The 20,841-nt window shown below is 35.8% G+C and overlaps 1 protein-coding gene across 1 annotated transcript; it reads right to left on the reverse strand.

The window, feature by feature from the left end:
- Positions 1 to 11,497: 11,497 nt before the first annotated feature.
- LOC105058133 (uncharacterized) lies at positions 11,498 to 16,049 on the reverse strand. The gene is made up of 3 exons (XM_010940944.4): positions 15,794 to 16,049; positions 12,074 to 12,171; positions 11,498 to 11,948 (listed from the first exon to the last, which is right to left on the reverse strand). The coding sequence occupies exons 1-3, from the start codon at positions 15,843 to 15,845 to the stop codon at positions 11,667 to 11,669; spliced, it is 432 nt and encodes a 143-aa protein (XP_010939246.1). The 5' UTR covers positions 15,846 to 16,049; the 3' UTR covers positions 11,498 to 11,666.
- Positions 16,050 to 20,841: the final 4,792 nt, after the last annotated feature.

Here is a 20,841-nt window from a genome sequence, read left to right on the forward strand (position 1 = left end):
TATTCACAAAGCATAATATCCGATCACTTAAAATTAAATAATATAAAATAAAATTAATAATTAATAATATTAAATAAAATAAAAATATCAAGTGTACAAAAAATAGTACAATAAAAATTTTAAAAATACTAAGTACAAATTTAAATCAGACTAAGTCCCATGAGGACGTTGTGGTGCCCGTGGTCGCTTGGACCTTCTCAGAAAGGTCTTTAACGGCTGCTCCTGCTCCTGCTGTGATAGCTCCTCCTCTATATCAGTGAAGGTCTGCTGGTCATGCTGCTCAGGAATAACTGATGCTGTCGGATCATCTACGGACTGAGCGACCCACTCAACCCTCTCATCTGCATACACGGATGGGCTTGAAAAGAAAGTATCATACTCATGTGGCCAACTGGTACCCGATGATGTCATCTGGGGGATGTAGGAAGAAGGCGCTGCCATTTGTGGATCAAAAGGCGATGGCATCTGTGCAGCATCTAGTGATGACATCTGCGGAATATGCGGTGATGACATATGTGGAACATATGGTGACGGCGTATATCTCATATCTGGCGCATCGGCTGCTCCATACCAAGGTGCACAGCTATATGGATCAACACCAATTGCCACCAATGTTCTGAAATTTATTCTCTCTATCTCATGCAGTAATCGAATCCGTTCGTCCTCATCAGTCGTAGATAAAGCACGATGAGCGTCCAACACAAGACCCGACATAAAATCAGTCTACAAAATAAAAATAAAGCAGTCAATATACTGTAAAATATAAAATAAATTGCATAACACAAACAACATAAACTAATTTTTGTAGTCTTACCAAAAGACGCATAGCAGAACTCTCGCCTTCGTATCTGGAAACTGCATACCGAGGCTGTCCAATGATTCACACTATAATGCTAAAAAACCAAGCCATGTAGTCCTCGAAATATGAACGGCCTCTCAAAATGGGATCACCATGAACAATGTTATCTCGACGTGCATCCCAAATATCGATGTACTCTGCATGTCTGATACGCCAGTCAATACGAGCTCTCCCTCGTCGATCAATACGATGAAGTCCCTGGCTGGTATCAAACTGCTCTGGGATGCCCTAAATCTGACCAAACTGCCGCAGGACACGATCAGAAAGATGCCACTCTACCACATCAAAGCAAATAAGTGGTACCCTAGTAGTCCATATGTCATGTCCAACTGTACACATTTGCAGCAATGTAGCCAATATCTTATCTGTATATGGCTCCCACAAAAACTAATAGAGTTAAAATAAAAAAAATTAGTAAGCTAAAATTTTAATGGATTATAAATACTGTAAAATAATATTTACAAAAAAATTAAATTTATCCGTCTATATGTATCAACTAATGTATCCAACTGGCACCTATAAACCCGTGCCACTCTCGTCGATACGTGATGAACATTGAATACAACGTTCCATCTGTTTCACAATCTACTCATGTTAAATAAATTTTATCGGATTTAAAATAGTAAATTTCAAGTAAAAAAGGTAATATTTTTATACCTATATCCCAATGATCCGTCTAGTCTGAATGAAATATTAGGATTATGCTGCTTTGATGGCATCTCGAGCAACTGTCGTCGTAATGGACTGATAGTCGGCATACGCTTCTATACCCAAATATGCAAATTTTAAAAAAGTCATATATGATATACCCAATGTGAACTATAATTGAATATTAAAAATAAAAATTTTTAATTCACATACTTGTAATAATACAAGATAACCATCAATCTCGCTCTGATCAGCATAAGAACCCCGACACATAGCTCTGTACAAGCAAGCTAGTACTGCACTGCCCCAACTGAGTCTACAAGCGAAGTCTAAATCCTCTAATAATGGCAAAAACATCAACTTCATCTTATTCGATGAAGTATCAGGTAACAGGATACCACCTAACAACCGCAGTACAATACAACTTAAACACAAAATTCAGTTCATCTCTGGATATTAAACACGTATACTCAAATACAATCTCACAGAAATACATAAAATAATGACGAAAATATATCTTCGGAGTCTTTAATTTCTTCCACTACTTGAAGTTGAAGTGTGTTGAAGTATCCTAGAACAGCGATGGCGGTAGTAGAATGTTGTTCTGCAAATATGGCCTCAATACTATCGATTTGCACCATAGGAGTTACGAAAGGTGAGGAAGGCCCAACATTATTATCCGCTTGAATTAAAAGCCAACTATAGTATGCAAAGCTCGATACATCTTCCTTTTCAATATATAATTCTAAAAATCGACATTCTAAAAATTTCAAAAGAAAGGTCAGTATTTCTTCGACATCTTCATCGTCATCGATTGGAACTAAGATATACTTGCTCTTCATTAATTATCTCGATAGATTAGGAAATTTTCATTTCAATTTTATTTCATATTTTTCTTTGTCTACAGGAATACTGCTGTATAAATGGTCCAATAATTCTTGACGTGATAATGATGAAGATACTCTAATCATTCGATTTGTAAGGTGACTGTACTGCACACCAGTTTCGTCATTTTGTATCATGCCATCATAATACAATAGTATACGAACTCGAGTACTGGCCATTTTCTCAGAGAAACCTATGATAAAATCAAAATCAAAAAATTTGATATTACTAATTATTTTATCATTTCAAAAGATTTACATGATAAATGTATCATATCATCAATAAATAGGTACAGATAGATCCTATCCCATTCGAGAATTGCATTAATTCTATAGGTTAATTACATTAATCAAATGATACGCAAAAAGAACCGAAAAAAATTTTGGCGGTATTTTCTCTTAGTTCTCCCCACACGACTGAAAATGTGTGAGGAGAACTAAAGAAAAATACTGTCTGAAATTTCTCTCGAATTCTCCGCATATCATTCAAATAATGTAATTAGCTATAGAATTAAATATAATTCTCAAACTGTCCAAACTAGACAATCAATTGACCAATGTATATATTTTATGGTAACTGTACAAAAATATATAATCAAATATATATTTTATATGGATATCGTAGAATATCTTATATTGGTCAACTGATAGGTCTACGTTTTCATGAAATACAATATATTTTAAAATTTTTAAATTATGATCGAATCAAATTTTAAAATAAATCTGAATCTAATGAGACAAAAATAAAAAATAAAAAATAATGAGATAAAAATAAAAAAAATAAAAAGATCGAAATAGAAGGACGCCGCAGGGCTGCACGGGCCCGCCGCAGGGCCCGCCACCAGAGGGCCGCCACGGGACCGCCATCGGGGGCCCGCCGTTGAGGGGCCACTGTGGGGCCACCACCGGGGCCCACAGTCGGGCCGTCGTCGGGGCCCGTCGTCGGGTCCTGCCGCGGGGGGCCGCCGTGGGGCTATCATCGGGGCCTGCCGTGGGGCCCGCCGCAGCGGGGCCATCGTCGGGGAGGGGCCACCGCGGGTGGGGATGGGGCGGGGCGGCCAGCCAAGGGAAGGGAAGGGGCCCGCCGCCGGCCAAGGGAAGGGGAGGGGTGGGGCGGGGAGGCCGCCGGCCAAGGGAAGGGGACCACCACCGACCGGCTGTCATCGACGGGCCAAGAAAAAAGTGGGAGAGAGAGGAAGAGAGAAGGAAGAGGGAGAGAGAGAGAGAGAGGAAGAGGAAAAAGAGAGGGGGCCGGCCAAGGGAAGGAGAGGGGCGGGCCGGCCGCTGGCGGCCCACCGGTGGACCAACCACATGGGGGGCGCACGGGACTGCTGCTGGTCGGCTGTCGCCGGCGGGCCAAGCAAAAAGAGGGAGAGAGAGAGGAAGAGGGAAGGAAGAGGGAGAGAGAGAGAGGAAGAGAAAAGAGAGAGGGGGCCGGCCAAGGGAAGGGGAGGGGCGGGGCGGCCGCTGGCGGCCCACCGGGGACCAACCGACGGAAGCGTGCGGGCCCGCCGCCGGCCATCTATCACCGGCGGGCCAAGGAAAAAGAGGGGGAGAGAGAGAGGAAGAGGGAGAGAAGAGAGAGAGAGAGAGGAAGAGGAAAGAGAGAGGGGGCCGGCCAAGGGAAGGGGAGGGGTGGGGCAGCCGCCGGTGGCCCATCGACGGACCAACCGGGGGGGCGCATGGGCCCACCGCCGGCCGTCTGTCGCCGACGGGCCAAGGAAAAAGAAGGAGAGAGAGAGGAAGAGGGAGAGAGAGAGGAAGAGGAGAGAGAGAGGGGGCCAGCCAAGGGAAGGGGAGGAGCGGGGCGGCCACCGGCGGACCAATCGGGGGGGCGTGCGGGCCTACCGCCGGTCGTCTGTCACCGACGAACCAAGAAAAAAGAGGGGGAGAGAGAGAGGAAGAGGGAGAGAAAAGAGAAAGAGAGGAAGAGAAAAGAGAGAAGAGGGAGCTCATCGCCGTCAGGAGCTCGCTGCCGTGTCGTCGGAGAAAATGTCGGAGAAGCCGGAGAAATACCGGAGAAGAGGGTGAAGAGGGAGAAGAGGGTTTTCTTTTTTCTTGGGTCTTATGGTTCAAAAACACCAAAAGGAATGGCATTTTCAAAAACGCCATTCCCTTTGACATTTTATTTCAATTTTTATTTTTTTTTATTTTTTTATGATATTTTTAATTTTTTAAATTTTTTAGTTATTTTTATGTGATTTTTAAATAAAAAAATTAATTTAAAATGAAGATAGTAATTTGAAATGATAATTTTTTATTTGAATTAAAGTTAATTTTTTTAATTTATAATTATAATTTTTATTTTTTTACCATTTTTTCTATTTTATTCACTTCTTTTATGGAATTTTTTTTTATTTTTTGGAATTTAAATTAAATTTTTTATAATTTAAAATTTTAATTTTAATTTTCTCCCATTTGTACCCTTTTTGGCATTTTTTTAGGTATTTTTTCCTTTGTTTGGAATATTTTTTAAAAATTTAAATTTAAATTAATTTAGTAATTTGAAATGATATTTTTTATTTGAATTATAATTATAATTTTTATTTTTTAAAATTCAAAATTATAATTTTTTATTTTTGAATTAGAATTAGAATTTTTATTTTTTTTCAATTCAATTTTTTTCTCTTTTTTTATGGTATTTTTTATTTTTTTTACACCAATTTTTTTTTTTACAGATATTTTTTTTAAAAAATAATTTAAAATGGGGAAAGTAATTTGAAATGATATTTTTTATTTGAATTAAAGTTAAAATTTTTATTTTTTTAAATTTTACTTTATGATTTTTATTTTTTTCCCATTTTTTCAATTTTTTATGATATTTTTTATTTCTTTTATTTTTTGAATTAAAATTTAAATTTAAATTTTTTATAATTTGAAATTATAATTATAATTTTTTCCTATTTTTATCATTTTTTTCTATTTTTATTATATTTTTTTAGGTATTTTTATCCTTTATTTGGAATATTTTTTAAATAAATTAATTTGAAATGGAGAAAGTAATTTGAAATGATGTTTTTATTTTCATTAAAATTAAAATTTTATTTTTTTTAAACTTAAAATTATAATTTTTATTTTTTCCCATTTTTTTTTATTTTTTATCATACTTTTTATTTTTTTAATTTTTTAATATTTTTTTAAGATTTTTAAAAAAAAATAAATTTTAAATGAAAAAATAATTTGAAATGATGTTTTTTATTTGAATTAAAATTAGAATTTTTATTTTTTAAAATTCATTCAAAATTATAATTTTTTTTTCTCATTATTTTCTTCTTTTATGGTATTTTTTAATTTTTTAATTTTTTTTAGATTTTTTTTGAAATATTTTTTAAGAAAATTTAATTTTAAATAGAGAAAATAATTTAAAATTATTTTTTTGAATTAAAATTAAAATTTTTATTTTTTAAAATTTAAAATTATAATTTTTTCTCATTTTTTTCTTTTTTTATGATATTTTTTTTAAATTAATTTGAAAAGGGTATTGTAATTTTAAATGATGATTTTTATTCGAATTAAAATTAAAATTTTTATTTTTTAAAATTTAAAATTATAATTTTTATTTTTTTAATTCTTTTTTATGATATTTTTTATTTTTTATTTACATCAATTTTTTTCAGATATTTTTTTGAAAAGATAATTTGAAATGGGGATACTAATTTGAAATGATGATTTTTATTTTAATCAAAATTATAATTTTTTATTTTTTTATAAATTTAAAATTATAATTTTTATTTTTTTTATTTTTTTCTTTTTTTGGAGAAAAAATTAAAATCGTCAAATAAAATGGTGTTTTCTTAAAACGTCATTTGAAATGACATTTTCAAAAATGCCATTTCAAATGGCGTTTTAAAAAACACCATTTGATTTGGCGATTTTAATTTTTTTTTCGATCGTCTATGTAGAAAATGAAGAAAAAAGGTGGGTGACGTAGCCATCATAAAATGTCATTTTGAATGGCATTTTATCATGTTTGCATCAATTTGATAAATAAGTTAGAAATTAAATTATTTTTATAAATAATTTTTTTAGAATTAATTAAGTAAAGCACAGGAGACGTCGAGGCCTGTGGGCGAAGAAGTGGCTGCGGAGGGATCACAAGTAGGACCGAAATTCGATCTAATATCACTAGACTCATACTTATTTTATTTGCTAAATATGAATATAGAAGTAGATATTGTTTATTATAAAAATTTATATTTATATTATTTAATACGATATGAGTCAAATATTAAAAATATGAATATAAATATAAATATAAATCATATAATTGAATTTTACGACAACAATACCAAATATATTACTAAATAAATAATAAATTAAATTAATAACATGTCTTGTAGTTATATATTTTTTTAAAAGATAATAAATATTACATAAAATTAAATAGGATTATAAGAAGAATCAAATACTAGCTTATAACCCTATTCGATGCATGGGATGTAATTTTTTTAAAATAATATTTGATTTTATTATTTATTTTATTATATCTATTCTATATATATTTTAAAAATATCTCTCAAATCTTGCAAATATGCATTCATTGCGAGGATTGTACCAACGAAGTTACTGGATGACTGCAAACAAAGCTTATCCATTTTCAACCATCATTAAATTAATCAATTTTTAAGCTATCTAATTCCAATTATTTGCTACAGAAGATTATTTCAATTATCTTTTTTCTCTCTCTTCGCTCTTTTCTTCTTTCTTTCAATTTTTGCCCATCCCTCAATCCCCATTGATTTGTTTAAATCCATCCTCTCCAACCCCCAAGATGACGACGTGGATGACGTCAAGGAATCGCAGCTAACTTCAACCCTCGTCTTGTTCCTTTCACGAGCAGTGACACTATACTGAGCATCCATTTTTTTCAAATATTATATAAAATATTTATTATATTTTTAATAAATATAAAACTATATATTTTGCTCCTAAATTTTATTTAAATAATGTTATTATATTTATATTAATATAAAAATAATATTAATATATTATAATATAATATTAAATCATAATAATTTGTTTTATTAATATATATTATATTATGTTAATATAATATTTATAGTTTAATAATAAATTTATTAATATTTTAATTAATATAATATAATATTATATATATATATATATATATATATATATCTTGTGGGCGGGTGACCGCATCCGCATGCACCAATAGATGCAGGAGAAATTATTGCATGCACTGTATGCAAATGAATCGGGGCAAATCATGAATCAAGAAAAACCCCAGAGCATATGCACGGTGGATTGCACGCAATCAGAACTTGGTAAAACGGTGGCGTGGCGTATTATCCACCGTGGAATTTGACATGATGTGGCGTATTATCCACCGTGGAATTTGACACGGTCCAATTGCACCTGGTGCATGCAATACGAAGGCCAACAACCAATTCCATGCGGCGTGGTCTCAGATGTCAAATGGAGGCACAAAAGCCTCCTTCCCCGAACCTCTCGAGCGCCGCAATGCCCATGTGTAGTCCAGCATATTCTCGAGGATCTATCTGTTTTTTTTTTTTTTTTACAACACGCGACGGATAGAGGTATTTACATTTGACAAACGTGACGGATGGAGATTTCTTCACTGAAAATTTTTTATTTTAATATATATATATATATATTAAGTTTAAAGTTGAATCATATAATTATCTATTTATATCAATATTTTTTTTTTTATGGATATGGATATAAATACATATATGAGTGAGATGCTTCAAATTCTATCTATATCCGTAGGGATGGCAAAATCGATCCGATCTGATGGGTATGCATCCTATTCAAATCCGATCAAATTCGAAAAATAGGATTTGATCGGATTTGGATTCGGATTTGGGTAAAATCCGAAAACTGTAACACGGATATGGATAGAATATGGATAGACTGGTTTCTACCCAAATTCGAAATCGAACTCGATCCGAACCTATGGATATGGGTATACCCGAACCCATACTCAAATATACATGTTTATAATTCTGTTTTGGTAATTTTATTTTGATTGATAATATGTATAAAATTATTTTAATTATTTATATGTTCTATATTGAATTGTAATTCTATTTTTATGTTTGATTTCTATAAATCTGAACTTATAAATTATGTTCATATTGAATTGGTAATTTTATTTTGATTGATAACATGCATAAAATTATTTTGATTATTTATTTTTTTAGGGTATGGGATAGACATGAGGTGGGTATGAGTTGAGTATGGAGAAATGGATTAGCCGTGGGTATTTCCGAATCCGTTGGGTATGGAGATGGGTATCTCTTTTCTTATCCGATCAGGTATCGGATAAGCTTTGGATATAGAATATTAAGTTCGGATTTGAAGATGAATAGTACAATATCCGATCCAAATCCTATCTATTGCCATCCCTATATATCCGGATATACTCAGATACGAAAATAAATCTGAATGAATATGTTGGGAGGTGGTGTCCTGGCCAGACATCCACCCACCGGTGGACCGGGACACGGTCTGTGGACCGCGTGGGCGTTTCCCACGCGTTTCTCGCGGTCCACGGCACTATTCCATGGACCGGAGCGCGATCCAACGACCCAGGAGGCTCCCAGTCTTGATCCGACGGTTCAGGGATTTTCTTGGCTTTGTTTAGGACTCCTAAACCCTCTCTAATCAAGGTTTAAAGCCCGTTTAAACCTATAAAAAGCCCTGTGACCAAACAGAGGGGTGTGGATTCGATTTTCTCGCCGCCGTACGAACCAAGAGGAGAGAGAGAGGCGTGAGGCGCTGTGAGAGAGGAGCAGTAGGCTCCTGGACAGCGGTCGCCAGGCTCTTCAGGGGTTCAGGGGGGTCTCCAAGAGAGAGAGAGCTTTTGTGAGGGGAACTTCAGGTGAGAGAGAATTGGGTGTACAAAGGTTGAGGGTGAGGTCTCTTCTTGTAAAATTTTCTTTTTCATAGTGAAGTTTGCATGCTCCGTGGAGGCGAGCCCTTTTGTGGCTGATCCACGTATTTTGATTGTTTTTCTTTTTGTTTTGTTTCTTCTTTCTTCCTGCTGCATCGCGTGGTACTGAAAGGATCTTGGGAGGTGGTGTCCTGGCCAGACATCCACCCAACAGAATATTATCCAATCCTCTTTCACTTTTAATTGGAAGAGAGAGGTGGACGTAGGAGAGCAAACAGATTGGATCAGGGTTGAAAAGGAGAGGTAGAAATAGGGGTACAAATGAGTCGAATCAAATCAAGTCATGGGTGACTCCGATTTGATCTGGTTTCTTCATCGAGTCTTAATATTAGATCTAGATCCAACTCAATAAAAAATTAGATCGGATCGGATTAAATCTATAATCAAAATTTTTAATCCAACTGATCATTCGGATTATGTCAAATTCATATATAGTCCGATCCCAATCCAACAATTCGAGTTTGGATATGATCGGAATCAAATGCAGCCAATTATATTTTAACTACCACATAGTCAACCTTTATTAACCACTTAGAATGCATAAAAAGCAATATTGCTCTCAGGATAATTTAGGATATAAAAATAAATTTAAACCTATCTCTAAGTTAAAGATATGGCCCGTAAAAGTTTTAAAGCACAGCTTAGAGGCTCTAATAGGTTGGGCCTGTATGCTGAGTTTGGATTGAGCCGATCAGATTTGAATTCAATAAACCCAATCCCGATTCAAAAAATAGAATGAATATAATTTTAAAATCTAACCCGGCCTCACGAGTCCTTTAAAATGAGTCAGATCGAATCTAAATAGGTCAGGATAGGTTGGTTCACGGATCAACCTAATCCATTTGCAGCCTGATAGAGACTCAGCTTGGTTTTAGGGTGGAAGGCTTTTACTCCCACCGAGGTCTAAAGATCTCGTCATTCAAATTGGTACCTAGTTGTATGACACAACAATGCCGCTTGCCAAGTCAAGATCTGCATCGAATGGTTTGGCCTACGCCAATCTGATCCCAAAAGCCAACAACATAATACTGGAATGGCAGGAAACTCCGGAACAATTATAAGTATCAGGATGCTATATCTCTTGCCGGCAGACCCCCAAAGGCTCACCGCGGACTGCGTTTCATATGTAGTCAGAGCCAGCAATGCGGCCGACCCGAGTGGGTGGCTTCTCATTTAGCGGTGAATAAAACGTTGCTGACCGGTAATTGCCCCACCTCCTACCACATTAAACTTAAAATATAGTTGGGAGCAATAACTATTAGGATTAAAATAACACAATCCCTACGGTTTTTAGACTTCAAGTAATTGCTGATTACAGAAAATGCGTGAAATGCATTGATTGGTCCTGCTAATAGCGGTACAATCATGGATAAAGTTCACAGATATTGAACTTTATTTTGTACAAGTGTAGCAAATCAGATGCAAAAGATTGCAAATCAGGTTTGGGAATGGGGCATGCATGAAATCCAAAAGAAAGCGAACAATAATCAGGAGTTGTAAATAAGTTTTCCTGCAAACATTTTATTACGGAGAAAAAAAAGGAAGAAAAGAGAATATCCATACCTATTTAACCGCATAGTTCTTATAAAGGTCTTCTCTCCTTTCTGGATTTAAGGGTTTGGATGCAGTTATTAGGGGAGCAAGAATTTGGGGCTTTGCTGGTTCTATGTTTGGGAAAAAAAAGAAGAGAAAGATGAGTGAGACGTAGGCACCCATACATATGATGGAAGACCGTTTGTATCCCATACAAATCATATATGGTCGCCATTTTGGAGTAGCTCAATTCTATGTCACAATATGTTGGAAAAACTGGCAACTGATGGAACACAAACCCCTCTATGAGAGATGACAACAGAAACTACATATTTTTCCTCCTACAAGGATCATAAAAGGTGATGGTAATGTGATTCTTTGCACTTTCTGCCAATCCCTCAAATAGGATGACAAATGGACAGAAAATGGAGGTATTCATATGATGCTATCAACAGAGACAACTGAAGAACTTCCATGATCAATTTGAATGTCATTGATTCTGCTCGACAAAATAGAATAACTGGCATGTGGTACAGACATTGCACAAAGCACACAAAGCATTATTCAAACAACAATCAATAAACATGTAATTAAGGTTGATGATGAAGGAAAAAATGACAAGAAAACCAGACGAGAGAATGCTGATGAAACACAATCCATTTATTGCGGGTAATAAAACATTCGGTAATAATAGACAATATCCACAGTTCATTACAAGGATGCATCCCTTGTTAGTAGATACTATGGCTTTTAAAACCATAAAGAAGATGTTCCACATATGTATCTTAGAGTTTGCTTGAGTATGCTCTTAACGACGGTACCTCTCAAACTGAGACTCATGGCAATGTGGGTCGAGCCAATCTCGTGCAGAGCTCTTTGGCATGGGTGCACTGCTTACCTTGCTGCCCACAAGTTGTCTCAGGGTTTCCACCTTGTTTTCATGCCCCGTCCCAGAGAATTTATGATCTGCTTCCTTGAGCTTCTGCTTGAAACGCTGCTTACGGCCAGCTGCGTTCAGCTCTTGCTGCTTGGCTTGAGAAGGCGGAGCCCCGTGAGGTCCCAGGTAGATATTTTCAGCTTCCTTGATGGCCTGTTTGAAGGGAATACAACCAGAATATGAATGTTCAAATGAAGGAAAATGGAGATAGATTCTGTTGAGAACTGTCAAACACATAATAAAAGCTGCTTCAGCAAAGAAATATTTTAAAGACCGACCTTTGGAGGAGGTGGGCGATCTGTTACTCCTGGCACATCTGGTTTACCAATATCAGAGTCTCCAACATTCAAACTTGGGATCACAAACCCATCAGTATCTGTAAGATAAAACCTAATAAATTGATACTTCTGAAACTATTCGTAGGCACCAATTGTACATTTGGAGAGCCAGTTGATCCAGAAATTAATATATCATACTAAATAACGATCAATAATCCATCCAGTCCAACTTCAATAACAACTCCTATCCCATGATTGTTAAATACAAAAGGACTTGCTCATGAACTAAGTTGTAAACATAGGTGATTGTGAAGAGAAGCAAACAAAGATAAAAAAAACTAATGCCAGCATATCAACCAGAATAAAAAATGACAAAATGACGCAGTCTACCAAGTTCCCACAACACATGAGACATTTACCAACCCCTACTAGGACACCAAACATGTGCCTATCCCCTTGAAAAATGGGTAGATTTGTTAACTGCTGTTAAGTCCAGAAGTTATATATCCTAATGGACCAAATTCACATCAACCATGCAGAGACAGCAATATATGATTCAACATAAAACAACCATTAGTTCCTTTATCAACATGATTTTTGAGCCCACAGGTGAATTTCTTTCTTTCTTTCTCTCTTTCTTTCTTTCTTTCTTTACTCTTATCATACATTACCAACAAAATCTCAAACTATGTTAACATGACAACTTAAGTAGCTATAATTTTCTATAGAGAAACATACGTGCATAGAAACAACCTAAGAGACAACATAAGGAGCTATAATTTTCTATAAAGAAACATATGTGCATAGAAACAACATAAGAGAATTTCAAATGCCAAAAAAGGAGGAAATGCTAAGGCAAAAGCTCCTACACATGTTAGCCAAATGTTCTCTTTTCTTTGTTGTCTTCATTTCTTTAATATATGAACAGATGTATAAAAAAAATAAAAAATAAAAAACGACATATATCTCCCTTCAGTGTTTTTCTTAAATGGATGTAAAACTGATATTTTTATAAATATCAAAACAATTTTTTGGTTCTAGAGAAGCAAACACATGAAGCATATGAACACCTGGGTAAAACCATGTTGCGACAATGTGCTAATGTTGACAATGCATGCATATGGTTTGGATTTTTATTTGACATGAAAACTTTTCAGCTTTGGAATGTTGGTTTTACCCTGTTCGAGAAAACATCAGTCTGCCAAAATTGAAAACAAGCATCATACATCTCAACAGGAGTCGATAAAACAATTCTTTGATTATCTAAAAGCAGGGTTTTACACCTAGGCTACATGAAAGAGTGGGAGGTTAAGGTTTAAAGAGAAGGGTCTTCACTGTTCAAAATCTATATTGGCCATATCTCCCAAAAGACAGAGGAAGAACAAGCTTAAGAAGGGAAGGCAGAGGAAATGAAAAATGATTAAATTTCAGGGTAAAAATGACTAGATTTAAAACCTACTTTGAGATTTTCTATTGCAAGACTGGCCAGATCTGATGACAGATCTGAAGAAATTGAGCGAAATGGGGAAACAGAGATTTAGGCTTAGGTTACACTTGGGCTGCACTTAAATTTAATCAAATGACTAAGACTGAAAAGTGGATAGGATGATAGCTGGGTCAATGCTATCTTTCCAATCTGTCTCATATTTACCGCAAAATATTCAGGGATGAGGTTAACATATGAATAGACATGTCTGGAATAGACAAAATATTCAGGACTAGGCCTGATTTGTACCATAAAATATTCAGGAATGAGATTAACATATGAAATGACCTGTTTGGGACACTGGGTGACATTTGTATAGATGAGTCCAATATTCAAGGTAGTGAGTCCATCATGTTTACCAAGGATCAAGGTAGTGAACTTCAATGGTACTTACTAGAAACTCTTGCAAGTTGTCATGAATAATTTTGGAAATGCTGTGTGTGTGTGTTAGAGAGAAAGAGAAAGAGAGCGAGCGAGCAAGTGCGAGAGAGAGAGAGAGAGAGAAGGGAATGGGTCAAAGATAGGTCAAACATTACTCATGTCCACACTACCATGAAGTCTCAACATGCATTTGACCCCTTTTAGCAATCCCATGGGGTTCAGACCTTATCAGCAGGAAAAGAAAAACGAAGGAAAAATTGCATTCATCCCCCCATATCTTACCGAATCCCCAACCTGCTGATAGGCTTCACATCATCTCATACATAAAGAAGATAAGAAAAATATAGCTAACTCCAACGCTTACATTTTGTCAAAGTCATTCAATAATCTCCTCATCATGTCCAAAGAGTTAAACTGCTGTCTAAATAAGCAAGAATCAAATTGATGTTTTCCGGGCTTCAAAGAAAGAAACTATTTTAGTCTTAAAGCTAGAAAAACCTTTAGGGCAAGGCTGCATGGTCTTCTTGATCTGCATCACATGCTTCTAATCATTGATCATTCAGTCTCGAGAAGGCCAAAGAAGTGGAAGCTTCTAATTCTAATAGCTGGAACCTTGATTGCTTTTGAAATTGCATTCAGCTTTGTTGAACTAGCATATAACAAATTCCCTTAGAATGCATATGTACTTGCTCAATCCAACAGACAATGACAGTCTTCCAATAAATATATCTGCAACCTTTACATGACTGACGCTCCATCATCCTTCACATTCATTTCATCTCTAACTGAGAACTTGAGCAAGCCACATTTTGTGACTGTTTCTTTCATCTTCTCATCTGGCTATTAAAAATATTTCACCTTCAAATTATATTATAGCATTATCATATTATACATTATCATATTACATTATTATACTATAATTTTGCGACTGTTTCTTCCAGCTACCCAGCAAAACCTGAACATGATTTATCACATCTTTCATGTTCTTAATGAAAGTGACTTAAGCTCCGCTCAACTATTTCTTCTAAGAAAAAAAGGGTCCCCATACATGCATAGAGATAAGCCAGGTGATTTCATTTGTCGTACAAGGTTAGGCTCCATGTAACTCATAACAAAGAATAATTGGTCATGGAGGATATCTAACAGTATTTTTCATTTGATACTCTATTGCAAAAACATAATTCTCAGCATAAATATTAGCATAAACCGAGTATCCTAAATAAAGATGTGTCTCCATCATTCAGGATTAATCAAGGAACCCTCTCCAGTTACAGACTTCCGAAATAAGTCAGGCCTCCTTTGCTTTATTCCTGATGTACTACAGGCTGTTACCCTCGCCATGTGCCTAACGTATACATTTTGAATTATACCCAAACTAAAAAGGTTAAATGACCTTTATCCATGATTTCATCACTCCACCAAATACAAACAAACCCCCGCATCACCAGTTAATTGGTTGATAGAGAAACAAATGGAAGTTTTCATAACAACAAATAAATCAACCAAATTCGAATTTGTTCTACGAGAATCCAAATCATTGACTAAAACTACAAAAGAAAATGGTAATAACATCTATACCAACAGCAACTCAGTAATCTCACCAAGTCTACAAATTGTAGACAGATTCGTTCAAACACACAAATTTCTCACGGATCTTAACAAGAAAACACTTTTTTGATACCAAAATTTCCAACCAACACGACTAAAGATTAAAAAATGGAGAAAAAACATAAATCAAAGTTTCTCTATAGACGTATGAATCCTTGGCAACAACCAACCAACAATCTCGACATAAAAAAAGACCAATAGAGCAAGATTTATGTGCGGAAATATGAGAGAGAGAGAGAGATCACCCCACTCATCTTCTTCGACCTCTGGAGCGGGCTGAGTCACAGAGGGATCCATGGATCGCAAACGAACATGGATTTCAACAGCCGCTGGGGCGCGAGAATGACGGCAAATTTCTCGGATATCCGGGAAAAAGAAACAAAAAAAACAAACTATATAATGCTATTCACAGAGAAATTTCAAGGAAAAAGATTCGCAAATCGATGAAGAAACGAGGAACCTTTGAGAAGAAGAAGAGGGGAGAGAGGGGAAGAAAGATGCGAGGCCACGAGGGTTCACTCGAAGGGGAATATTAGAGGCTAGATTTTCCTCAGACTTAAATGACAAAACTGCCCTAGCATTTATTTAAATGACGAAAACGTGTGGCTGTTTAGTTTGCATGCCAGAAGGTGGAGGGTAATTCCATCGGTGAAGATGCCAATGGGGTTCTTAGAAAAAAAAGTAAGATGCCATAGGGGTAGTTTAGTCTAAAAAAATTGGTTTTAACCGGATTCCCACTTACCGTGGTGTCCTTGCATTGTTTTGAAGTTATAATTAAGCTGCAAGTTGGTTGTATTGGCCCGTGACCTGATCCGCTTAGATTTAATCCATCAGAGTTTAAAAAAATTATGGGGCCGGACTGGATTCTACAATTGAATCCATTTTATTTTTTTAGTTGAATGTAAGTTTATAGAATCTGAACCAATCCGATCCAATTTGATCCATTTAGTTTTATAGATTGATTTTGAATCTCATGTTCAATGGTCCGACTCAATCTAAACTCAATATAATGTGAACCGAACACTATTATCATTTGATTGTGGATCTACGTCCAAGGAATGCATCAAGTTTGTTTCTGAGATGACTCAAGTCATGAACAAAGCAAATACAATAAAAAATATAAGGAAAAATGGAAAGACAACACTTAAATAGAAGGTTTATCTTGTGGCATTATATTTGTTGTCTACGTTTTATTGTGCAGATGCTTTGATTTTGTGCATTCGATGAACCTAATGGCAGAGGGTTTGGGGTATGACTTGAAATCTATGATATAAACAATCTGATGATACAAGAATTTAAGCATTTTCTATACATTCTTCACTGTATTTTCTCCAGCTTTCGAGGTATTGATATGATTGGAATCGGAGAAGAACATTTCCATTTCATTTATAAATCAAGAGTGAAGGAATGGGTAATGTTTTAAGGGGGATAACATGGAAAACTTGAACATAATTGTTGTGATGATAAGGATACAGTGGTGGTGGATAGTTAGAAAGAATCTCAGAATTTTCGATGGAAAAAAGTAAATATGATTATAGATCATTAATATTGTTAATAAATGGATACAATAGTGTTTAAGGATTATAAATTTAGATTGAATTTTTTAGATTTGAGGTCAAGTTATACATGGACCTAATTTGACCTGAATGATCCATTGGAGTAAAATTTTTTTTATTAGATTCAGCCCAACCTGATCCGATTTTCTTTTGGGTTGGGTTTGGATCCAACATTAGGACCTGCTCGAGAAAACAGTAAAATAATGCTGGATAGGGTGGCAAATCGGCAATCATAACTCAGCATCTAACATATAGGTAAGGCTGAAAATGGGTTCGAGACGATCTGATTGTAGGTTAGACTTTGGATTAGGCCTGAACAAAATCAGCTCAGATTTGGGCTCCGATAGAGAATCCATTTCATTATCGGGCTAGGCTCAAGCCTACCACTTGCCTGGCCCGGGCCTGAGTCCGACTACAAATCCGATCCTAGCCCAAAATTCAGGCCCAAGCCCAAGTTCTAAATATAATTTTTTATTATATAAAAGATGGCTAAGTTTAGCCATCTAACTTAAGTTAGGCTCGAAGACTTTGGACTCCTTAAGAAATCTCTCTTCTAACACTTCCTATTTCCCAACTACAGCATCATTGTTCTTCTTCATTTCCTCAAATTGGAGCAAAGCCTCACCCCTAGAGTTAAGTTCTCCTCTTCACCTCCACCGTCGGATGCTGGTCGGCCACTTCAAAATCCTCATCATCATTCATCAATTAATAGTCGTTAGTGTCGGTGATCTTGAAGGGCTACTGGGGGTCTAAGCACTGTCATTTTCACCGACCTCTTATCCGATCTTTTCGGCAACAACCCGGTTGCCTTCCTCCTTGTGCTTGCCATTATCCCTGCTGCTGTCTATACCACCGCCATGTTCTTCCTCTGTGAATCCCCTATCGGCGTAGCAACAATGGAGGACAAAACCGACACCAAGTACTTCAAGGCGATAAATATGAGGGCGGTGGTCATCACAGTCTACTTCTTTGCCTATGACCTCATCCGCAAGCACGATGCTGCCGTGTCCTGTGTCTTCACGACCATCCTCCTCACTGCTATGGCGGTGATCCTGATCTATATAGCCTTCAAGGCCAGATCCAAGTTTGGATATGGAGAAGGGTGAGATCAAAGAATCTCTCCTGATTGAGAAGATGGCGGTGCACCACCGACCATAGCAGAGGAGAAAGAGGAGGGGAGGAGAGGGCCGGCGATCAGAGAGGATAACAATATGGGAGGCGGTGAAGTCATCACAAACTTCGTGGTTTATCATCTTCCTTAAAGTAATTTGGGCCAGCTTCATTGGGTTCGCACTAAGCTCGGCTTGGGTGCAGACTTGAATTTTTAAAAAATTTGCAGGCATAGGCCCTGCTGGAAGCTTAAAAAAAATATTTCGGACTGAACTTGGATAGGGATATGATCCGGTCCAACCCGACCTATTTTCAGTCCAAAATGTAGGTGTATAATCTAAGTAGATTCGAATCATGATTAATCGTTTCGTATGTTAGTATGTATACATATGTATTAGATATATTATATAAGACCATCCTTTCTGTAATTTTGATAGAGAAATTCTAGCTACCAGTACAACATAGTTACATTTAGATTTGGCATAAAAGAATTTAGATTATAAACAAGTTAGAAAGTGAATCAGATTTTTGATCTATCTAATAATTAGATTGAATCACCCATTTAATCAATAAAAATCCATTTAATTCATTTAAAAATTACTTAATTTATTTTTATTCCATTTAACAAAATCTATTTAATTTTTTTAATCCTTTTAAATTCATTAAATCCATTAACAAGCTACTTAATTTATTTAAATGATTAATTTGATTTTCGGTTCATCAAATAAGTTATGTGAGTCTTGATGATTTATTTATTTAATTTATTTAATAAATAGAATGGGCTTGATGTAATAAATATATGACCGTACTTGTGGCGAACCAAAACCCAACAAGATTGCCCCCCGCGTGTTAGGGACACAACAAGCTCACACTGGGAAAAAGAAACATAAAAAAGAAAAAGAGATAAAAATCAATAGCTATCATGGAGCTTTGAGTTCAAGTAACACCATGGATGGGGTCCGCATTTATTGAGTTGTCCAACCTGGTCTTGCTTGGTAGGAGTTTAACTGAGTCAAGTTTGAATATAGTTCTTAGGCTTGAAATAAACTTCCAGATGAGATTATTTGGTTCGATCAGGTCTAGCCTGACAAGGCTAGAATTTAGAAAGGGAAATGCTCAAGTAGGACTACATTAGCGATGTCTTTGTAATGCCCAGTAGTTTTTTAAAGACCTCCTTCCTGTTTGGGACTTGTGGATAAATTGGCAATTGATTTGGAAAATTGACCTTACTGGCCTAAAAAGAGTAAGATGCACATCCTGTGTTAGAGCTTCACCTTCTATCAGTATCCAAGACTAAAAGCCCAAAAAGGGAAAAATAGGATCACGATCAAAAACCATGCTAGAGTGTTTCATCAAAGCCCAAGGATTATGGATCGAGTCTAGGCATGGGATTGGGGAAGGGAAGTCTCCCTATGAACTAATAGGACATACCAAACCATGAAAATAAGATTGTGGGGGAGCTATACAAGCATGGTGATGGTAGGCAAAATAGTGGAATGCAGTACTGTAGATGGCAAAAGTCCAATAGCTAAAAGCTTAGCAGTAATAGAATACTAACTCTACACCTTTGCATAAGCATTGATTATTTACTAACCCGGGTGTTATGAAAGATATGAGAAAGAGAAAAGAAAAAACACACTGACACAGTAATTTATGTAGTTCGGCGGTGTACCTACTTTACGGACGAGGACAGAGCAAAAAAATTTTACTATAATAAAATAGAGTACAAAAATAAATAGTTATCTCTCAAACCCAAAATCTCAATACACCCAAATCTCACACAAAAGAGAAACTCTCAAGTCTAAAACTCTTACTCTCTTGCTTTCTTACAGATGGTGTAGAATAGGAATATATATAATAAGGAGAGAGAAAACAGAAGAGAATATTCAAAAAATAGTATTGCCGGTTATGACTGATTCTCTTGACAGATTTTTTTAATTGTCAAAATCGTACTGCTGGTTATGACTAATTCTCTTGACATATTTTCTTAATTGTTGAAATCATAGTTGACCCTTGATTATTGAAATCTTAGATTGATTCTATCATTTCTTTCCTTCCTGACTTAATTTTATAAGATCAACATGATTTGGATTATTCTGTCAGATTGATACCATAACAAATATACCATATGATAAAATAAAAAACTTATCTCATAATTTTAGAGCCATATAACAAATCTCCATCTTGGCTTAAAATTGGGTCAAGCTACTCCAAATATAGTAGAAACATTCTTTATCTTCTCCATTATTTTTCGAAAGGAAAGAAAAAAAAACTCAAATGCTGCAAACACCAACCAAATTCAAGCAATGCTTGAACTTGATAATTGGAAGAGACTTTGTACATATATCAGTTGGATTATCTGTAGTACCAATCTTACTCACAATAACATCACCCTGTGAAATAATATCACAAATAAAGTGATACCTCACGTCAATATGCTTTGTCCTCTCATAAAATATTTGATCTCTAGTCAGATGGATAGTGCTCCGACTATCACAATGAACAACAGTCATATCTGTATCAAATTGAGTTCACAAAACAAGCCTCTCAACCAAATAGCTTCTGTCACTATAATGTACTCAGCTTCTGTTGTTGATAAAGCAACAATAGGCTGTAAAGAAGCTTTC

This window comes from Elaeis guineensis, chromosome 15, assembly GCF_000442705.2.
Source record: "Elaeis guineensis isolate ETL-2024a chromosome 15, EG11, whole genome shotgun sequence".
NCBI lineage: Eukaryota > Viridiplantae > Streptophyta > Magnoliopsida > Arecales > Arecaceae > Elaeis > Elaeis guineensis.

What these genes read in the sequence shown, in the direction of transcription:
- LOC105058133 (XM_010940944.4), bottom strand. Translation starts at nt 15,845, where the DNA reads ATGGATCCCTCTGTGACTCAGCCCGCTCCAGAGGTCGAAGAAGATGAG. An exon ending in GGTCGAAGAAGATGAGTGGG is followed by an intron (nt 12,172 to 15,793) that starts GTGATCTCTCTC and finishes TTTATCTTACAG; the next exon opens with ATACTGATGGGTTTGTGATC. An exon ending in ATCGCCCACCTCCTCCAAAG is followed by an intron (nt 11,949 to 12,073) that starts GTCGGTCTTTAA and finishes CCCTTCAAACAG; the next exon opens with GCCATCAAGGAAGCTGAAAA.